The sequence below is a fragment of the Helobdella robusta genome (genome assembly GCF_000326865.2).
Source record: "Helobdella robusta unplaced genomic scaffold HELROscaffold_43, whole genome shotgun sequence".
Lineage (NCBI taxonomy): Eukaryota > Metazoa > Annelida > Clitellata > Rhynchobdellida > Glossiphoniidae > Helobdella > Helobdella robusta.
In genome coordinates, this window is record NW_008705028.1 from 1,125,920 (window position 1) to 1,142,044 (window position 16,125).

Here is a 16,125-nt window from a genome sequence, read left to right on the forward strand (position 1 = left end):
TTTGGATTTTTAAAAAGTTTTTATATGAAACAACATTCCGGAAGATATTTCTATTGATATTAAACGGTTGTTTTAATTATGCAAGTTGGATTTTATGAAATTAAAATTTTCTAAATTTTACATACCGATTTTAGTTCTTATTATTTTTAAAGTCTTCTCTTTTCTACACTTGAGATATATTTCAAAAAGATATTCTAAACTTATTGTATTATAAAAAGTATATATGCGATCAAATATTATTCCGACTTGAGTGCTTTCTCAGGAGAAAATAAAGATTTACATTTAAAATATAATTAATTTTCTCATAAACAATAAATTTTTCTGGTATTAGTAATATAAGAAAAACGCAAATAAAACTTATCACTTTTTATGTTGGTGTGAAGAGTTGTTAAGTTGAGGAATGTTCAGAATAAGACATTCATGGAGAAACTACATTTTTTCAGTTGATAAATATGTTTAGCGACAAGCAATCAATTACGGAATGATTCGAAAGCCGAATTACCAGTTTCTATCGTCATAATCTGATATTGCACCTTTTTTGTGATTGATATTTGTAAGCATAAATTTGTAAAGACGTTGGGGCTAATTTTCAACATATAGGTAGGTTATTTATCCATTCATTTGATGGATTAGTGTACGGTTAACAAATTTTAAAATATGATTTTAACTCTCCAAAATTGTTGTTCTAACTTCTTCTTAGGTCTATTTACTATTCCAAAGACGTTAATTTTCATCATAATTATTCAATTATATTTTAATTAATATAACGGACACACGTATGTTTGCATGCAATATATTCTATTCGAAGAGTAAAGAATTATATAAGTCTAGTTGTTTCAGTTGTTTTGCATTTGAAGGCATGTCAATAATAATTTTAAATCATTAAAAAATATTAAGCTTGTTTATATTGTAATAAATTTAACAAGAATCATAAACTGATAGTTTATTTTTAACTAAAAAATGAATTAACTGAAGGAACTCCAACAACTTCTCAATGCATACGCCTGTCTCCAAGATCGTATCGTTAACAATTTGTTGTTTGTTTGCAACCATATCATACGCCAACTCTCTTCATGAGCCTAGAAGTGTCAGAAACGCAACCAAATGTGTGATGAGTGGGAATGAAACATGCTGGAAAGATTTTAGACTGCCGAAGGACTTGGTGCCTCAATCTTATGAGATTCTTATTCATCCTGACTTTGAACGATTTGATTTTCGTGGCTGGTCGTGTGTGGAGGTGGTTGTCAAAACCAGCGTCGACTACATTGTCATGCATACCAAAGATCTCAATATCACCATAAATGATATACGCTATACAATTTATTCAGGTTAGTTAATTTGTTTCAGAAAAATATTTTTTAAAAGCAATGTTTTTACCAAACCTACCGTCATAATTTTTCTTATAAAAATAATTTCTCAAAAGTCAGCAAATTCAAATTGTATAAACAGAAAAGATAGAAATTGAAAAACACGTGATTGTTGAGGAACGGGAGCAACTGTTCATTAAACTGTCCTCTCATCTCCTGAAAAATTCCCACATCCTCATCAACATATCCTTCCATGGGATACTCAAAAATAACGGGGAAGGTTTTTTTCTAAACTTTTACAAGACCAAAAATAAAACATTCAGGTTATTTTGAGTTTAAATTTAAATTTTTAATCTTTGTGCAAAAATAAAAACTAAAACTCAATGGCACAATGCTGCAATACTTTAAAACACAGCATATCAGATAGTCTCTACAGAATATTTATTTTATACATAAAGATAGGAGGCATGACTGGCCAGTACTAGTAAGTAACGTACACCGTCTCTAAACACGACTAAAGGTCCATCATTGTGGACACCCAACTCGTTATAGGCTAGTAGCGTTTGTCCCTTCTGGGACTCATCAGTAGCCCGAGTTAAAACGCCAACGTAGCTCATTTATGATATCAGTAGATAATATTACAAAATACAGTTCACAGTTTTTAACTCACTTTAAACATATATAAATAAATAAATATATAATTATTATAATATATTATATAGATTATAATTTAATAATATAATATATTATTATAATATAAACTATTATTATAATATATTTAATAAAGCTGTTGTTATCCGAATTCATCATGCATACAAGGCATTATTTCGATTTTTCATGAATAATCTTCAGTGCAGGTTCAGTTTATATAGTTTCTTTAAACAAAGCAAAGTTCTTTAGCAAAGTTTATTAGTTGGTGTCGTATTCTTCATCTTTGTTGCTGTCGTTACTTTGTTCTTCATTTTTATTGAGGTTTGTATTAAGGTTTCGAGTTGGTAATGATGTTATCATTCTTTGTTGGATATTTATTTGGGGTTTATTGATATATATTAAGACAGCTTCTGCAATATTTGGATGTATTTTGTTGGTGTCTTTATAAATTATTTTTGTGTGGCTGTCAAGAATTTTGCGGATTATTGGAGTTGCGTGTGTTGTCAATTTTGTTGTCGTAGTCACTTTTGTCTAAGACCCCAGATTGATTTGACTTGTCTGCACGGCGAATGACAATTTCATCAATTTCTTTCAATTCTTTTGCGGCAATTCTTAGACCTTCTGTTAGAAGTTTACTCTGAAAATTGCCTCTTTGCTTTTTGGCTTGTCTAGGATTTCTCTTTTAGTTTCAATATTATGTGTGTGTTCCATGTGTGTCAGTCAGAGCCCATTTCGGTCGATCCACTAATCCAATAAATTTATTTTTTCTAATTTCTAAAAATTCAACAGCGCTCAACCTACAATTCATAATTTCGTTAACATAAAACCAAAAAATTTTATTAAATTTTTATATTTTTATATAAATCTTAACGTAATTGACTATTAAAAACCTAGATATTTAGCTGCAACGCAAATGCAAGCAACTTACGCCAGAACTGTCTTTCCCTGCTTTGACGAGCCACAGATGAAAGCAGAGTTCAAGATGAGCATCATCAGACCAAAGCATTACATTTCATTGTTCAACACTGAAAAAGTTTGTTGTGTTATGTTTGTTTGTTTACATTGGTGAAGTGAGTTAGATGCACTCGGTTTCTCGTAGCACGCACAACTCATAAATCATGCCATACGATGGTTGATGCGATAGAGTGCACTTTGTTGAAAGGTGTGCAATCAATTATTTAAATCTAAAGTGGTGCAATTGTTATCTGAATAATGATTTAAAAATAACTCCTTTTCGGTATAAAAATATTCTAGACAAAACGGATATACAAACTTATTTTATTTCTTAATTATTTTCAATAGTTTTTTCTCGTTACTGCTATTATGGTGCAAGAACAACTCTTATATATAATTTTTCGTTTGATAATATTTTATTTTTAATAATTCTACGTTTGATAATATTTTATTTACTTGCAAATTGTCGGATAAAATATATTTAATAGATATGCGAAAAAGAAGTTTCCTCGATCGAAACGATGGACATCTACCACAGCTCTCCGAAGATGAGCACCTACCTGGTGGCAGTTGTCGTGTCAGACTATTCGTCGAAAGCTCATCTCACTAAGAGCGGGACTGCTGTTGGTTTCATTCAATTTGCTTCATTTCCATTTTTTTATTTAAACGTTGTAATCATGAAACACGACACATTATGGATTTAAATTTACACGAACTGTACACGCATCTATAAACTAAGTGGCATAGGTGCAAAATGATTGGAAATGCCTGCGCGGTCAAATTAACTCATTTACAGTCGCTGTATGAACTTATTTTGAGGAAAATTTTTATTGAAATTGCTAGTCTTGTTTAGTTTTTAAAACATACAAAAATTATTGGTATCGTTAAAACTACAGGAAATTCTCCACGGGTCAAGTGTCGGAATGGTGCTCAACTTTGAATATTGTACATTTAATGTTTGTTCAAATTATTACACGGCATGCATCCAAAAATTTACAATTGTTTCTTTCGTTTGTTACTGTTGCTATGTTGGGAAACATTCCAAGATGAACATATAAAATTTGATTGGATCAGTAAAATTATCTAAAGCTTCAGTGGACAAAAGTTTGATGTCAACCCAACAACCGAATTCGAGTTTATTTTGTGGTATTTTCTACTCAGTTCAATAACAAAAACAATAACCCGAAAAATTTATCCATTCATTTTGTCGACAACGTCGATGTTTCTATTGGAAACCAAAGCACTCCCATCATCACCACCACAACTACCAACATCAAAATCAACAATTTTAATTATTATTACCATCTTAACTGCCACTGACCACCACCACCTCCACCAAACCCGTCAATACACACCTCACACCCGCCAACATTACTGCAATCTATATTGCCATTGCAATATAACTGTATATTTTATAATTTGTGATTTAACGGTTTCCTTGCCTCAATGAAATTTTTTTTCAAATAAATTTTATTTTATTCAAATATTCATGATCACATTATTATAGTTAAACTGTATTATAATATAATTTTTTACTACTAATTAAAATGATGACGTTCTGCTTATTTAAGGTTGCAATATATGCCCCACCTGATTCTATCGACGATGTCGACTTCGCCCTTGACTGTGCAGTGAAGCTTCTTGACTACTACGAAGTCTATTTTGGAATCAAGTATCCTCTCCCCAAACTTGGTTGGTTAACATTTTGATTATTAGCAAAATAAAAAGAGGCGCACACAAGCAAAATGCTCACATGTGTTAAGAATTTAATAAGAATTTAAGAAACAAACGCGCAATTTTTGGCCTCTGTCAAAATAAATCATGAAGAAGTATAAAATTTGTTCTTCCGCCTTATGAAGAAATACGTTAAAAAATTCAATAAAATAATTAGTATAATTAAAAATTTCAAAAATTCCCTCAACATTTGTTGAAACCATCATTTATCTCCACAAACGCAATTCCAAACGTGTTCATTAACCATAACAAACGTTTAAAATTGTCAAAACTAAGTTTTTCAAACTTTATTTTATTTCCTAATTTCTTTTTAAGCAAACAAGTGAAATCACTGTTGTGCGTTGTCTACTTGTAGTCTCATTTTTTATTTAGACTGAGATGGATGTATCAACATTTACAGAAATTGCTTATTCATGTTTCGTAAATTATAGGCCTTAATTAAAGTTTAAAAGTTTAATATGCATGTGAAAAACAAAAAAACCAAATTTATTTTATTTCTTATTAGAAAAAACTAATTGCAAGAATATTGAAGCGAAATTAAAAGCTGAAATAAAATCACTCTAAATGTGAAAATTAGGTTTATGAAATGTTGACATCTTAAAATTGGAGATGAGCTGTAAACCAAAATGTAAAATCACGCCGAGTTATATGCTGCTATTCATGTTCCTGTTAAATTTTAGTCAATTATCTACTTAATTTTAGTCAATTATCTACTTAAATAATTTACAGACATTGCAGTCATAAATGAACTGTCTATTGGTGCAATGGAAAACTGGGGTTTAGTGTTATTTATACCAAATTTTCTGTTTTATAACGCTGATGACAACACGGAGACTGATAAGACCATGGTGGCAATTGTGTTGGCTCACGAGTTGGCTCATCAGGTTTGCTATCGGGAAGGTTTAAATTTTCAACTATTTTGCAATGTTTTAGTAATAATATAAAGACGTTTTTTTCATGAATCCATGTGTGCTGAAGCAGATGTTTTTGCAGTACTGAACTGAAATAAAAGACAATTATGTCTTTTTAACTTTTGATTTTAAAGTATAAGTAATGTGATAATGTTCTGAATATCCTAAATCAAGTGAAAGCATGCGACTCTAAAAATATGCGAAGCCGCAACGTATGATTGTTTTTTATTGTCTAAATGGAACGATTTGGGTGAAGTCGAGTTGGTGAGCGCACTTGTCGAGCATTTAACATTTCAAAATTTTAAATTATAGTAAAATCATTTGAAGTCAGGAGGCTAAATTTACGGGCTCTAATAAAAATCAGAGTTCAATGAATTTGTCAGCATTTGCAGATTCATTGACGGCGGAGATTAAAAGATGAATTTATTATAAATTTGCTTTTTTGTTTTTTCAGTTTAGGAAAAAATTGAAAACGCTTCATTTTGAAATCCATAGCAACTAAAACTATAAAAAAGAACAAAAACATTTTTAGCTAAACAGATTTAGGTTAAAATGGTAAAAAACAGCTGCTTTTCATATTTGGGCTAGTAAACGTTTACTCTGAAAATTTTTTTTAGTGCATGTATACATCTTCAGATTTTAAAAAAATTATAAAATTTTTGTTAAAATTATTGAAAACTTTTCATATAATTTATTGTCAATGTCCCGAGTGATTGAAATTCTTGCTCAGTATATTATTACGGTGCACCAAAAAAATTATTTTTTTTGCGGACACATAAAAGTGTTGCCTTACAATTTTTTCACATTAGTTTATATCACAGCAACAAGTTTTTTCATAGTGGTTTGGCAACCTGGTAACCATGGAGTGGTGGGATGACTTGTGGTTGAATGAAGGGTTCGCCACATACGTACAATATATTGGAGCCAAGCACATTTTTCCGGACCGACCTTTAGTAAGTTTATCTCAAATTTGTTCGATGACAATTTTTTCAAAAATATATTCAATTTCATGCCTCACGTGCCAATCCAAAATGTTGTTGTTATTTATGAGATAATTAAATAGTTACTAAGTAAATTTTGTTGTCAGATATTTATTTATTTTTAATTTAAAAAATTATTTTGTAAAATATTCACAAAATCACTCATTCAGACTTGAACTGATTTCTTTGTTGTAGGAAGAGAATTTTTCATCGGAGACAATGGTGCCTGCCATGATATCAGATTCGTCAGACACTTCGCATGCCATTTCAATTTCCGTTGAAGACCCCAAAAAAATTTCTGAAATATTTGATGCCATATCATATGATAAAGTTTGTGAAAATTATTTTGTTTGTAATTTTGTTTTAAGTTTTAAAACAGATTTGATCATGTTTTGGTTGATTTGTTGAAAATGTTAAATTTAAATGATAATCATTAGCAACACACTACGTTGTCCAAGAAAAGTTAAATAGCAAAAATTTTTAGCAAACTCGAATATAGCAATGACATTGATATTCAAAAAAAACATCTAAGCGAATCATTATAAGTTGAAAATTTTTAAAATTCAACACGAATTGAATACATTTCTTAAGAGCTATATAAAATTTGACGCACTCCACTTGACAACTTCTCGATCATTGAATACTAATTGATACGAGCCAGGGTGCCTCAATCATTAAAATGCTGGAAAGTGTGATCGGACCTGAAAAGTTCAAAAAAGCAATAAAGAACTATTTAACCTCACACAAGTTCAAGAATGCAAAAAGTAGTGATTTGTGGGAATCGTTCTCTAAAGAGGTTTTTTTTATCATTGATAACTTTTTTGATTATTTCATTAGGTTTGCTTATTTGCTTACCATCTCTTCTCAATAGTATCGTAGCTTGAAAGTGAAAGAAATGATGGACACGTGGACTCTGCAGATGGGGTTCCCAGTGGTCACAATACGCAGGAATGGTCGGGAGTTGTCACTCCACCAAGAGAGATACCTTGTCATTGACCACTCGAAGATCAGCAATTTTACAGTAGAACCTGCGAAATTTAAGTTGGTGGCTACGCGAAATGTAATATTTCAAAAAAATTTTTAGTGAAATATTAAATTGCGGACTTTTCATTTATCTTTTATGTTTTTTCTGATTTTTCTTTTATTCTAAATGAATTTTTTTCTCAGTTTTGTTTTGATATCTTTTCCATTTTTATTTTTATTTATTTAATTTGACTGCCCGTTACCACAAATTTGTTTCATTTTGGGAGTAGTTTAGTTATCGAAAAATATAATGAAATATAAATTAAATTTAAAGAAAAGTTAAACATTATTTTATTGATTATGTTTTTCCAGTAAATGAAAAATATAATTATTAAATTAACGTCCACACACACTTCGTCCAACAGTTACACGTGGAATATCCCACTTACATACTTCACCAATAGAAATTTGACGCATCATTCCTTTTACCAATTCAAACAAAAATCAGGTAAGCTTTAAGGTAAAGAAATAGATGATGATGATGATGACGATGATCAGGTGATGATGTTGATTTTATGATGATAAATAAATGTATCGTGACTTTGACAAACTTTGTTTTAGTTCACTTTTTTGAATTAATAGAAATTTATTTTTTTTTAGCTAAAGTCCCTACACTTCTGCCGCAGAATGTTACTTGGCTGAAAGCAAATTCGAAAATGTCAGGTACTGATATTTCTAGTGTAACGGTTTTATCAGCAATTTTTGACGTGTTTATATTCCAAGTATATGTTTCATAAAAACATTCTAAGATATAAAAATTAAAGAGCAAAATGATACAAAAAAATAATTTAATTTTCATTAGAATTTAACTAATTTCTCAATCAGTGTAAATTTAGACAATTAACGTAAATTTAATAAGAGTTTGACTCGGAAAAAGTTAATGCTTCCAGATTTTCGTAGTTTAAAATTATACAAATCCATTTATAAGCTTTTTCAACATTTGATAACGAAAAATACGTTTGAAAGAAATATTTGACATGTCCCGCAAGGTTTCTACCGGGTGAACTACGACGACAATGGCTGGCGTGACCTCATCAAGCAACTCAAGTTGAACCATTCGGTATTTTTAGCTTTTTAAGTTCTTTAAGCTTTTCAACAAAGATAAAAGCAATAAAATTAATTAAAATACTGGTTTTTATTAAAATCAGAGTCTGGTTGACTAAACATTTGTTATCAGAAGAGAATTTTATTTTTCACTACAACCCATTCTGGTATATTGTTTACAAATTTGCAGATAGTTATGAAATATCTTAGTGCAGAAGAATGTTTCACCAGTTGGTTTTAAAATAATTAAATTTTTCTTTGAAAGTAAGAGAGGAATTATTACGATTTTGTTAGGTTTTCACACCTATAGACAGAGGAAACTTACTGAGTGATGCATTCTTTCTAGTCAGGTTTCTGTTGCAGCAGTGATATTTTTATCTCTCATTGTCATTTAGTATAAAAAATTGCGTTGAATTATCTTTTAATGCATTCTTCATCGTTAAATAATTTTGCATCTAAAATTATCACAATTATTATAAATTGATACCAAACGTTTTTAAAAAAGTAATTTTTATCATGCAAGAAATACATTAACTTTTCGGGACGATCTTGTAACCATAAATCATGTGATACAGGTCGGGCCACGTAAAACTGGAGGTGGCTCTTGAACTTTCTCTGTACATGGAGAAAGAAGAAAGTAACAACCCATGGTCGATGATGCTAAACAGCGTCAGACCGATCTACAACCTCCTCTCATCCAACTTTCATTACAGCAAATTTAAGGTAAGGCCTGTTTCGCTGATGAAGAACCAACATTTTTTTCATTGAAACTACTATTGATGTCAAATTTTATAAAATTTTTGTTACAAATACTCAAAATTTTAATTACAAAGAGGTATATGCAAAAAATAATGACGCCTAGGCTGAAGAAACTTGGTTTCAACAACGATGGAAATGGCAATTTGAAGTGAGCAAATTGATAATTAACTAAATCAATAACAAAAAAAGTAATAGTTAACGCTATTTTGACATTTTTCGACGACTGAAGATGATCAGTTGCAATTTCATTTCAAGTTATTCCATTTCGTTTTAACCATCATTTTGGTGTTTCGCAAAAGAAGTTACTGAAATGATTTCCATTTGAATGATTTTTATTCAAAAATTACTTTAAAGTTTTTTTGAAATAATTATCATTATTCACTGTAGAGCCACAAAGATTGGAATGATGACCTTTGCACTTGAACTTGGGTTCCAGGAGTACGTGGATTGGGCCAAGAACTCATTCAAGAAGATCGTCAATGGAACGAAGTTAGCGCAGTATTTATTACATAGCATTGATGACGAAAACAATATATTTATCCCGAAATTGACGCTGCTCATATTAGCTATCCCGAATTTTGTTGTTCAATTTTATTATTTTGTGATCAAATCTTGTGGAAATTATCTTTTATTGGAGAAAGTAAAGAATACAATTACTACGCTGATAATGACGTTTTTCTCATTAATTTCGATAAATTTTGTTGTATATGTATAATTCTTTCTTCTTTTTAGAATGTATGTTTTGCTATTGCATAGTTTGATAAACTCTATTTTAATCAGTCTGAAATGAAAGTAGAGAGTAAATACTAAAAACGAATGGAATCTGAAAATACAAATTCAAAAGCGGGTGGTGTTTAGGATGTCAATGTTAGCGTTCTGATGTCGATCGGCTACAGTACCAGATCATTCGAATGCGGTTTGTAGAGGGTCGGTGAGATGTAAAAAATATCTTGCTTCAAATGAGCTGCGAATGGTATAGTGGAGGGTTTCCTCGATAATTGCTAAAGAGTGAATACTAATAATAGTAATAATACAAAAAAGTTAAAAAGTTGACGATAAAAACTAATTAAAGTTGAGTTAATGAAACAATCTGATAGTTTTATAACAATTTCACAATAATAATATTGCCATTATTTCAGTTTGATTTTAGTTTAAAATTTCTAACACCAATTCCATTTACATTCGCTGAACAAACCATGAATCAGACTAACACCCGACCAAGAGTCCATGGTATACAAGTTTGCCGTGAGATATGGCGGTGACGAGGAATGGAACTATATCATGGATTTGGCCTTGCACCCCAACACGTCGATATTCCAGAAAAATAGTTTGCTGGAAGCGCTTGCCTACACTAACGATGACCTGAAATTTAGAAAGTTCGTAAATAATTGTCGTTAGTCAACGCTGTGACAATTCCTTCGTTGTTGTCTCAAAAAAGTTTTGTAGAGCTTTATGGTTACTACATGGTTACTACAATTTTTTAGACATGTTACATGTGCATTTTTGTGAAGGTTTACGATTACATACGTATGTAAAATGATTTTTATTAATATTTATGTATAATGATTTGTATTATTCAACCGAGGAACATCCGGCAATAAGCAGAGTTGATAGTAAGAGTAGCAAACATCTGACAAGCCAATGTCTAACTAATCAAAAAAACGTTTGGTTAAGAAATTTAAATAGCATTTCAGTAACAAATTGAAAAGTTTAGCCAAATTTTTTAAACACGTGCTTGTCGCATCAGGTAAATCATTCATACATGTTCACTAAACAAGAGTGATGCAAAGGTTGTTTTAGTTGGATTTGGGTTGGGTTATGAGACGCCACGTTATTAGTTTTTGCATTTGTCAGTTGGGAGGCATTGCTTATATAAAAATGCATGTTTAGCAACTTTGTAAACGACTTCGTTGAATGATCTTTTGTCAAGTGAATGCCCAGTTTTTGCGGACAAGTTGCTTTGCTGAATTTTTTTTTATGCTTCCTAATCTATATTGAGAATAGCAATGACCATGGGCTTTGGTTAAAATTATACTTTTTAATTCAACTTTTGTTTAGTAAAAATAAATGATCAAAGTTAAATAAGTTATTTATGAAAATGCAAAAATATTAAAGTATTTAAAGTGAGTTTATGACACTTTTTTTTAAATTTGAAAAGTTTGTCGAGGTTTAATTAATATTTTGAACTTTAATTCTAAAATTGGATGTAAAATTTAATTTAAACAAAATTTTTAGCTTAAACTTCGTGTTATTCAATTAAAAAAGCTTTTTTGGCTCATATGACAGAACACAATCAGAACGTAATTATAACTTTTTGTTAAATTGCCGACCAGTATAAGTTTACAGAAACTATTTACCCTACAAAAATTGGATTAAATCTTACAGAAGCTGCAATTTTCTTCTCTCGTAAATATACGAAATTATTTGAATAATTCAGATTGATGGAGTTGCCTTTAAACGAAACGGCGGTGGAGCCAGAAGGATATGCAAGCATTCTTTATGCTATCAGATTTAATCCAGCTCATGGTGAGACTCAATGGAGTTTCCTGAGAGCAAACTGGAATAAGACATCTGAAATGTAAATATCTATGAATAACAAAATCTGATTTTGTATATTGATATGTTTCTACAAAAAGTCTATTATATGAATGGTTATTTTAGCTAATATGTTTTATCTTCAAAGCATGCTATTTGGTTGCTTTATGAAGGTAATGAAGTTATTAATGAAAGTAAATGGTTGAATAGAGATTTTGAATTGTACACGATGAACAAACTCAAATGCATTCAATCAGTTTCAAGCATTCATCTACGAAGCTTAGGGAATTGTTATCTGAATTAACAGCACAACTTTCAACGGAAACACAGTATGAACAAGTGAGTCGAACCTCCGTTTGTGAAAAAAAACCGAAATTGTGCTGAATAATCGTAAAATCATTAGCAATAAAGTTATCCAATTGTAAAAAAAATGTTATTTATATTTCAAAATAAATATTCACTCTAAAACATTATCATAAATAAATTTTTCAAGTTTTTGATTTGAATATTTTTTGACTTTATATTTTTGACTTTTCTGATTTTGTTTGGCAGACTTGAAATAATAATAATAATAATATACCTTTATATATAATATATGTACGTATACAACAAACGTGTGCGTTTCAGTTGAAGACCTTCCTGATGACGAACAGGGCAAACGACAGTGAACGGCTGAACTATGAACTCTTGGACAAAGTTCGCATGAACATTGATTGGAAGAAGAAATTTGAAGGAGAACTTGTTCAATGGCTGGAAAAGCACTTTTATTCTTCAGCCGATTGTGACACTTCAGATGGATTAAAAGTCAGCACCAACATTTGAAAGACAACATATATTATATTGATATTATCTTGCTTGTTGAAAGCACATTAAAGATAAAGATAAAGATATTATTATAAATGTATTTTTGTAGATTAATTTATAATAGGAATGAATTTATAATGACTACTTTCCTAATTTATAACTTATTTTTGAAATGATATATAATAATATGTATAATTGGACCAAAACAAATATTTAAAATATTTTGATAAATATTTTTCAATTTTACAGTTCATTGTTTATGCTGAAATTATTGAAAAAAAATTAATGAAAATATTTGTGTTGTTGAACTTTTTTTTATTTTGGAATGATGGTTTCATTTCAAAATTGTTCAGTTTGTACAAATTCATTGGATAACGGTGAACCTGAGGCCGAATCAAAATGTTTAGTGATTTTATGAGGAGAAGGTGGAAAAATGACTATTTCAAGTCCGTTTGAATATTTGTTATCTTATTCAACGAAAATTGCAAAAATAGTTTTTCAACCTTTATTTGATTTGTAAAAATTTGATAATAGTTCTATAGCTATATGAATGTGTTTTAGCTCTCAGATAGAAAATTATGTAAGATGAACATAGAAAGAACATTTCTTCTCAGCTCCCCAGCGTTTCGACTCCGTGCCTCTGCAACTGTTGCAGAGCAAGAACAGCAACGGCAACATGCGACCAGGATCAAGTGTACGTGCACCATTTTATTTGTTCTTACATAAATTAAAATGTATAAGCGATCTTTTTGGCAGTAAATTAAAGTAAGACTTTTAAACACATTTTGTTTAATTTGATCGAAACTATAATATTGTTTACGTTCATTTTTCAAGTTTTTAACATTTTTTTAAATAATAAATTTTGACGTTTTCTAAACCGTGAATCAAATTTTCAAGCCATTTTATATAAAAAATTATAGGCCGATGTTTATAAGTCATTGGGTCACTTTTGGATCATTGTGATCAGATGCGGGCATGGGAATTTCAATGGTTTGCGTCGGAATTCCTATGGGAATGGAAATAATTTTTATTCCTGTGAAAAAGATTACAGGAAAACGGGAGGAAGTCAGTGGGTGGTGGAAACGATGGCCTACGGGAATGGGATTTTTTCTCACAAAATTGTATCAATTTTTAAAACTTTAATTTTCATGTCTACAGATCTTTTCACATCTACACTTATCCAGTCTTTTGAAGCTTTGCAATTCAACAAAGCATCTTGACTGATAAAATTGTCTTCATTTAGGCAGAATCGTTTGAAATTCGGTAGACAACTTCTTGCCGATGATGATAGTTATCGATTGATTTTTAAAGCCGGTAAAGTTGAGCAAATGTTTTTTTTTAATTTGGTAAAACTTTATTCTCAGTTTTAAATATTAACTTATTTAATATCTGAATTAAAGAGCTGACAAAAACGAGGTTATTTTGGGAGAAAAATGAAGTCAGTATATCCACCACTATATGAAGTTTTTGGTCAACTTCTGGGGAAACAGTAACTTTTCTGCTAACTTTTAATACAAACAACTCTCACAACGCTCTTAGATCCGCCAGTAGATGAGAGTAAATGAAATGGAAAATATACCCCCGTCTAACTATAATTGTGAATTTGAGACGTTTTTAAATTTGACAATTTATCATTTTTAAAATTTTAATGGAACAAAGTTGTTATGATTTTTATCAAATTGTTAAAGAAGAATTATTATTAATAAGAAGTGAAATCCGTCAAAAATTCAAAATGTTATTAACATCCGTAAGATTCATCTAAAAATTCATGTAAAATAAACAATCCAATGCTGAAACGACTTACACGCACACACACACGCACGCACCACGCACGCACACACACCACACACACATTTTGAGATGAATCTGTAAGATTCATTTAAAAATTCATGTAAAACAATCCAATGCTGAAACGACGGGTTGGAAATATTGAATTTAACCAAAATACTTCATTAACCTAATGATATGAAAAGTTCATACACACATACCACAACACACACACAACACACACATACACAACACACACATACACACACAAGCACGTGCAGAACATGCTTACAAGATTTTTAACCGAAAGCTTTGTATGTCAAAGTTTAAACTGAAAAAAATTTAGAATAAACGAAAAACCAAACGTTAGTTAGGATTGTTTTACATGAATTTTTAAATGAATCTTATAGATTCATCTCAAAATGTGTGTGTGGTGTGTGTGCGTGCGTGGTGCGTGCGTGTGTGTGTGCGTGTAAGTCGTTTCAGCATTGGATTGTTTATTTTACATGAATTTTTAGATGAATCTTACGGATGTTAATAACATTTTGAATTTTTGACGGATTTCACTTCTTATTAATAATAATTCTTCTTTAACAATTTAATAAAAATCATAACAGTTAAAAAGTTAAATTTTGCGATTTTGTTAATACCTTGAAATAAATTTAGATTTCATAGTAAATCACACTTCAGAGTTCAAAAAAGAAAATCATCATTTACAACATATTGGTTACTTTTAGAAAAGTAAAATATATATAAGGGGGGTCAAGAGAATTTATTATTAACGTCTCGTTGTCCTTGGCAAAAGTTCAGAGTCCTTCTTAACAAGTTAGACACATTTCTGCATATGCATTATACGTTCACATTTTTTCATCTCGATATTTTATCGAGAAAAAAATAAGTTTAGTTTTTAAAATATAAAAGCCGTTGCAATACAAACATTCAGCTGATATAAATTTTAAAATATTCATAATCATCGTACTTGCCTTACAATTCGGCTGATAATTTTTCATCTTGGTGTTACACGGTTATTTTTCATTAATTTGCAAGTAATTTTCATTAAATTAGTTTTCCACTTAATGTGTTTATAAAATCTACACCTTCGAAATGTAAATTTAACACTCATTTTTGACTTTTTTTTATTTGAATAATTCAGCAACGATGCGAATAATTTTAAAAATATGAAATGTTGTTGATGTGTCTGTTCAATGTAATTGCGTCAGTCGCAGTACTATTTTTTATCAACATCCCATTAATTTACATCTTACTTTTCAAATCTGTAGTTTCTATATATCTTACAAAATTGTTGTTAATACTTTTTTGTGAGTCTATTGACTTTTCCAAGAACGTATGTTCGTATGTAATCTGTTCTATTTCAAAGAGCAAAGAATTATACAAGTTTAGTTGTTTCGGTTGTCTTGCATGTGAAGGTATGCCAATATTAGTTTAAAAAACTTCAAAATTATAATTTAAATTAAACTAAATTGAATTATGATTTGGAAAAATTTTGTTCTTATATCCTTCAGTATTTATTCAATTATTAAAAACTATTTAACAGTTATTTTGTTGAAGGAGCTCCAACAACTTCTCAATGCATACGCCTGTCTCCAAGATCGCAGCATTAACAATTTGTTGTTTGTTTGCAATCTTAACATACGC

The 16,125-nt window shown here is 30.2% G+C and overlaps 1 protein-coding gene across 1 annotated transcript; it reads left to right on the plus strand.

Annotated features, from left to right (window-relative positions):
* Nucleotides 1–1,111: 1,111 nt before the first annotated feature.
* On the plus strand, nucleotides 1,112–12,720 carry HELRODRAFT_85035 (hypothetical protein; the record flags this gene model as incomplete). Its single annotated transcript, XM_009025644.1, has 21 exons — nucleotides 1,112–1,328; nucleotides 1,450–1,630; nucleotides 2,853–2,991; nucleotides 3,401–3,535; nucleotides 4,484–4,604; nucleotides 5,376–5,530; nucleotides 6,397–6,510; nucleotides 6,733–6,867; nucleotides 7,199–7,333; nucleotides 7,409–7,578; nucleotides 7,926–8,008; nucleotides 8,161–8,223; nucleotides 8,550–8,620; nucleotides 8,899–8,954; nucleotides 9,180–9,327; nucleotides 9,438–9,511; nucleotides 9,751–9,861; nucleotides 10,569–10,743; nucleotides 11,811–11,941; nucleotides 12,156–12,237; nucleotides 12,526–12,720. The coding sequence occupies 21 exons, from the start codon at nucleotides 1,112–1,114 to the stop codon at nucleotides 12,718–12,720; spliced, it is 2,691 nt and encodes an 896-aa protein (XP_009023892.1).
* Nucleotides 12,721–16,125: the final 3,405 nt, after the last annotated feature.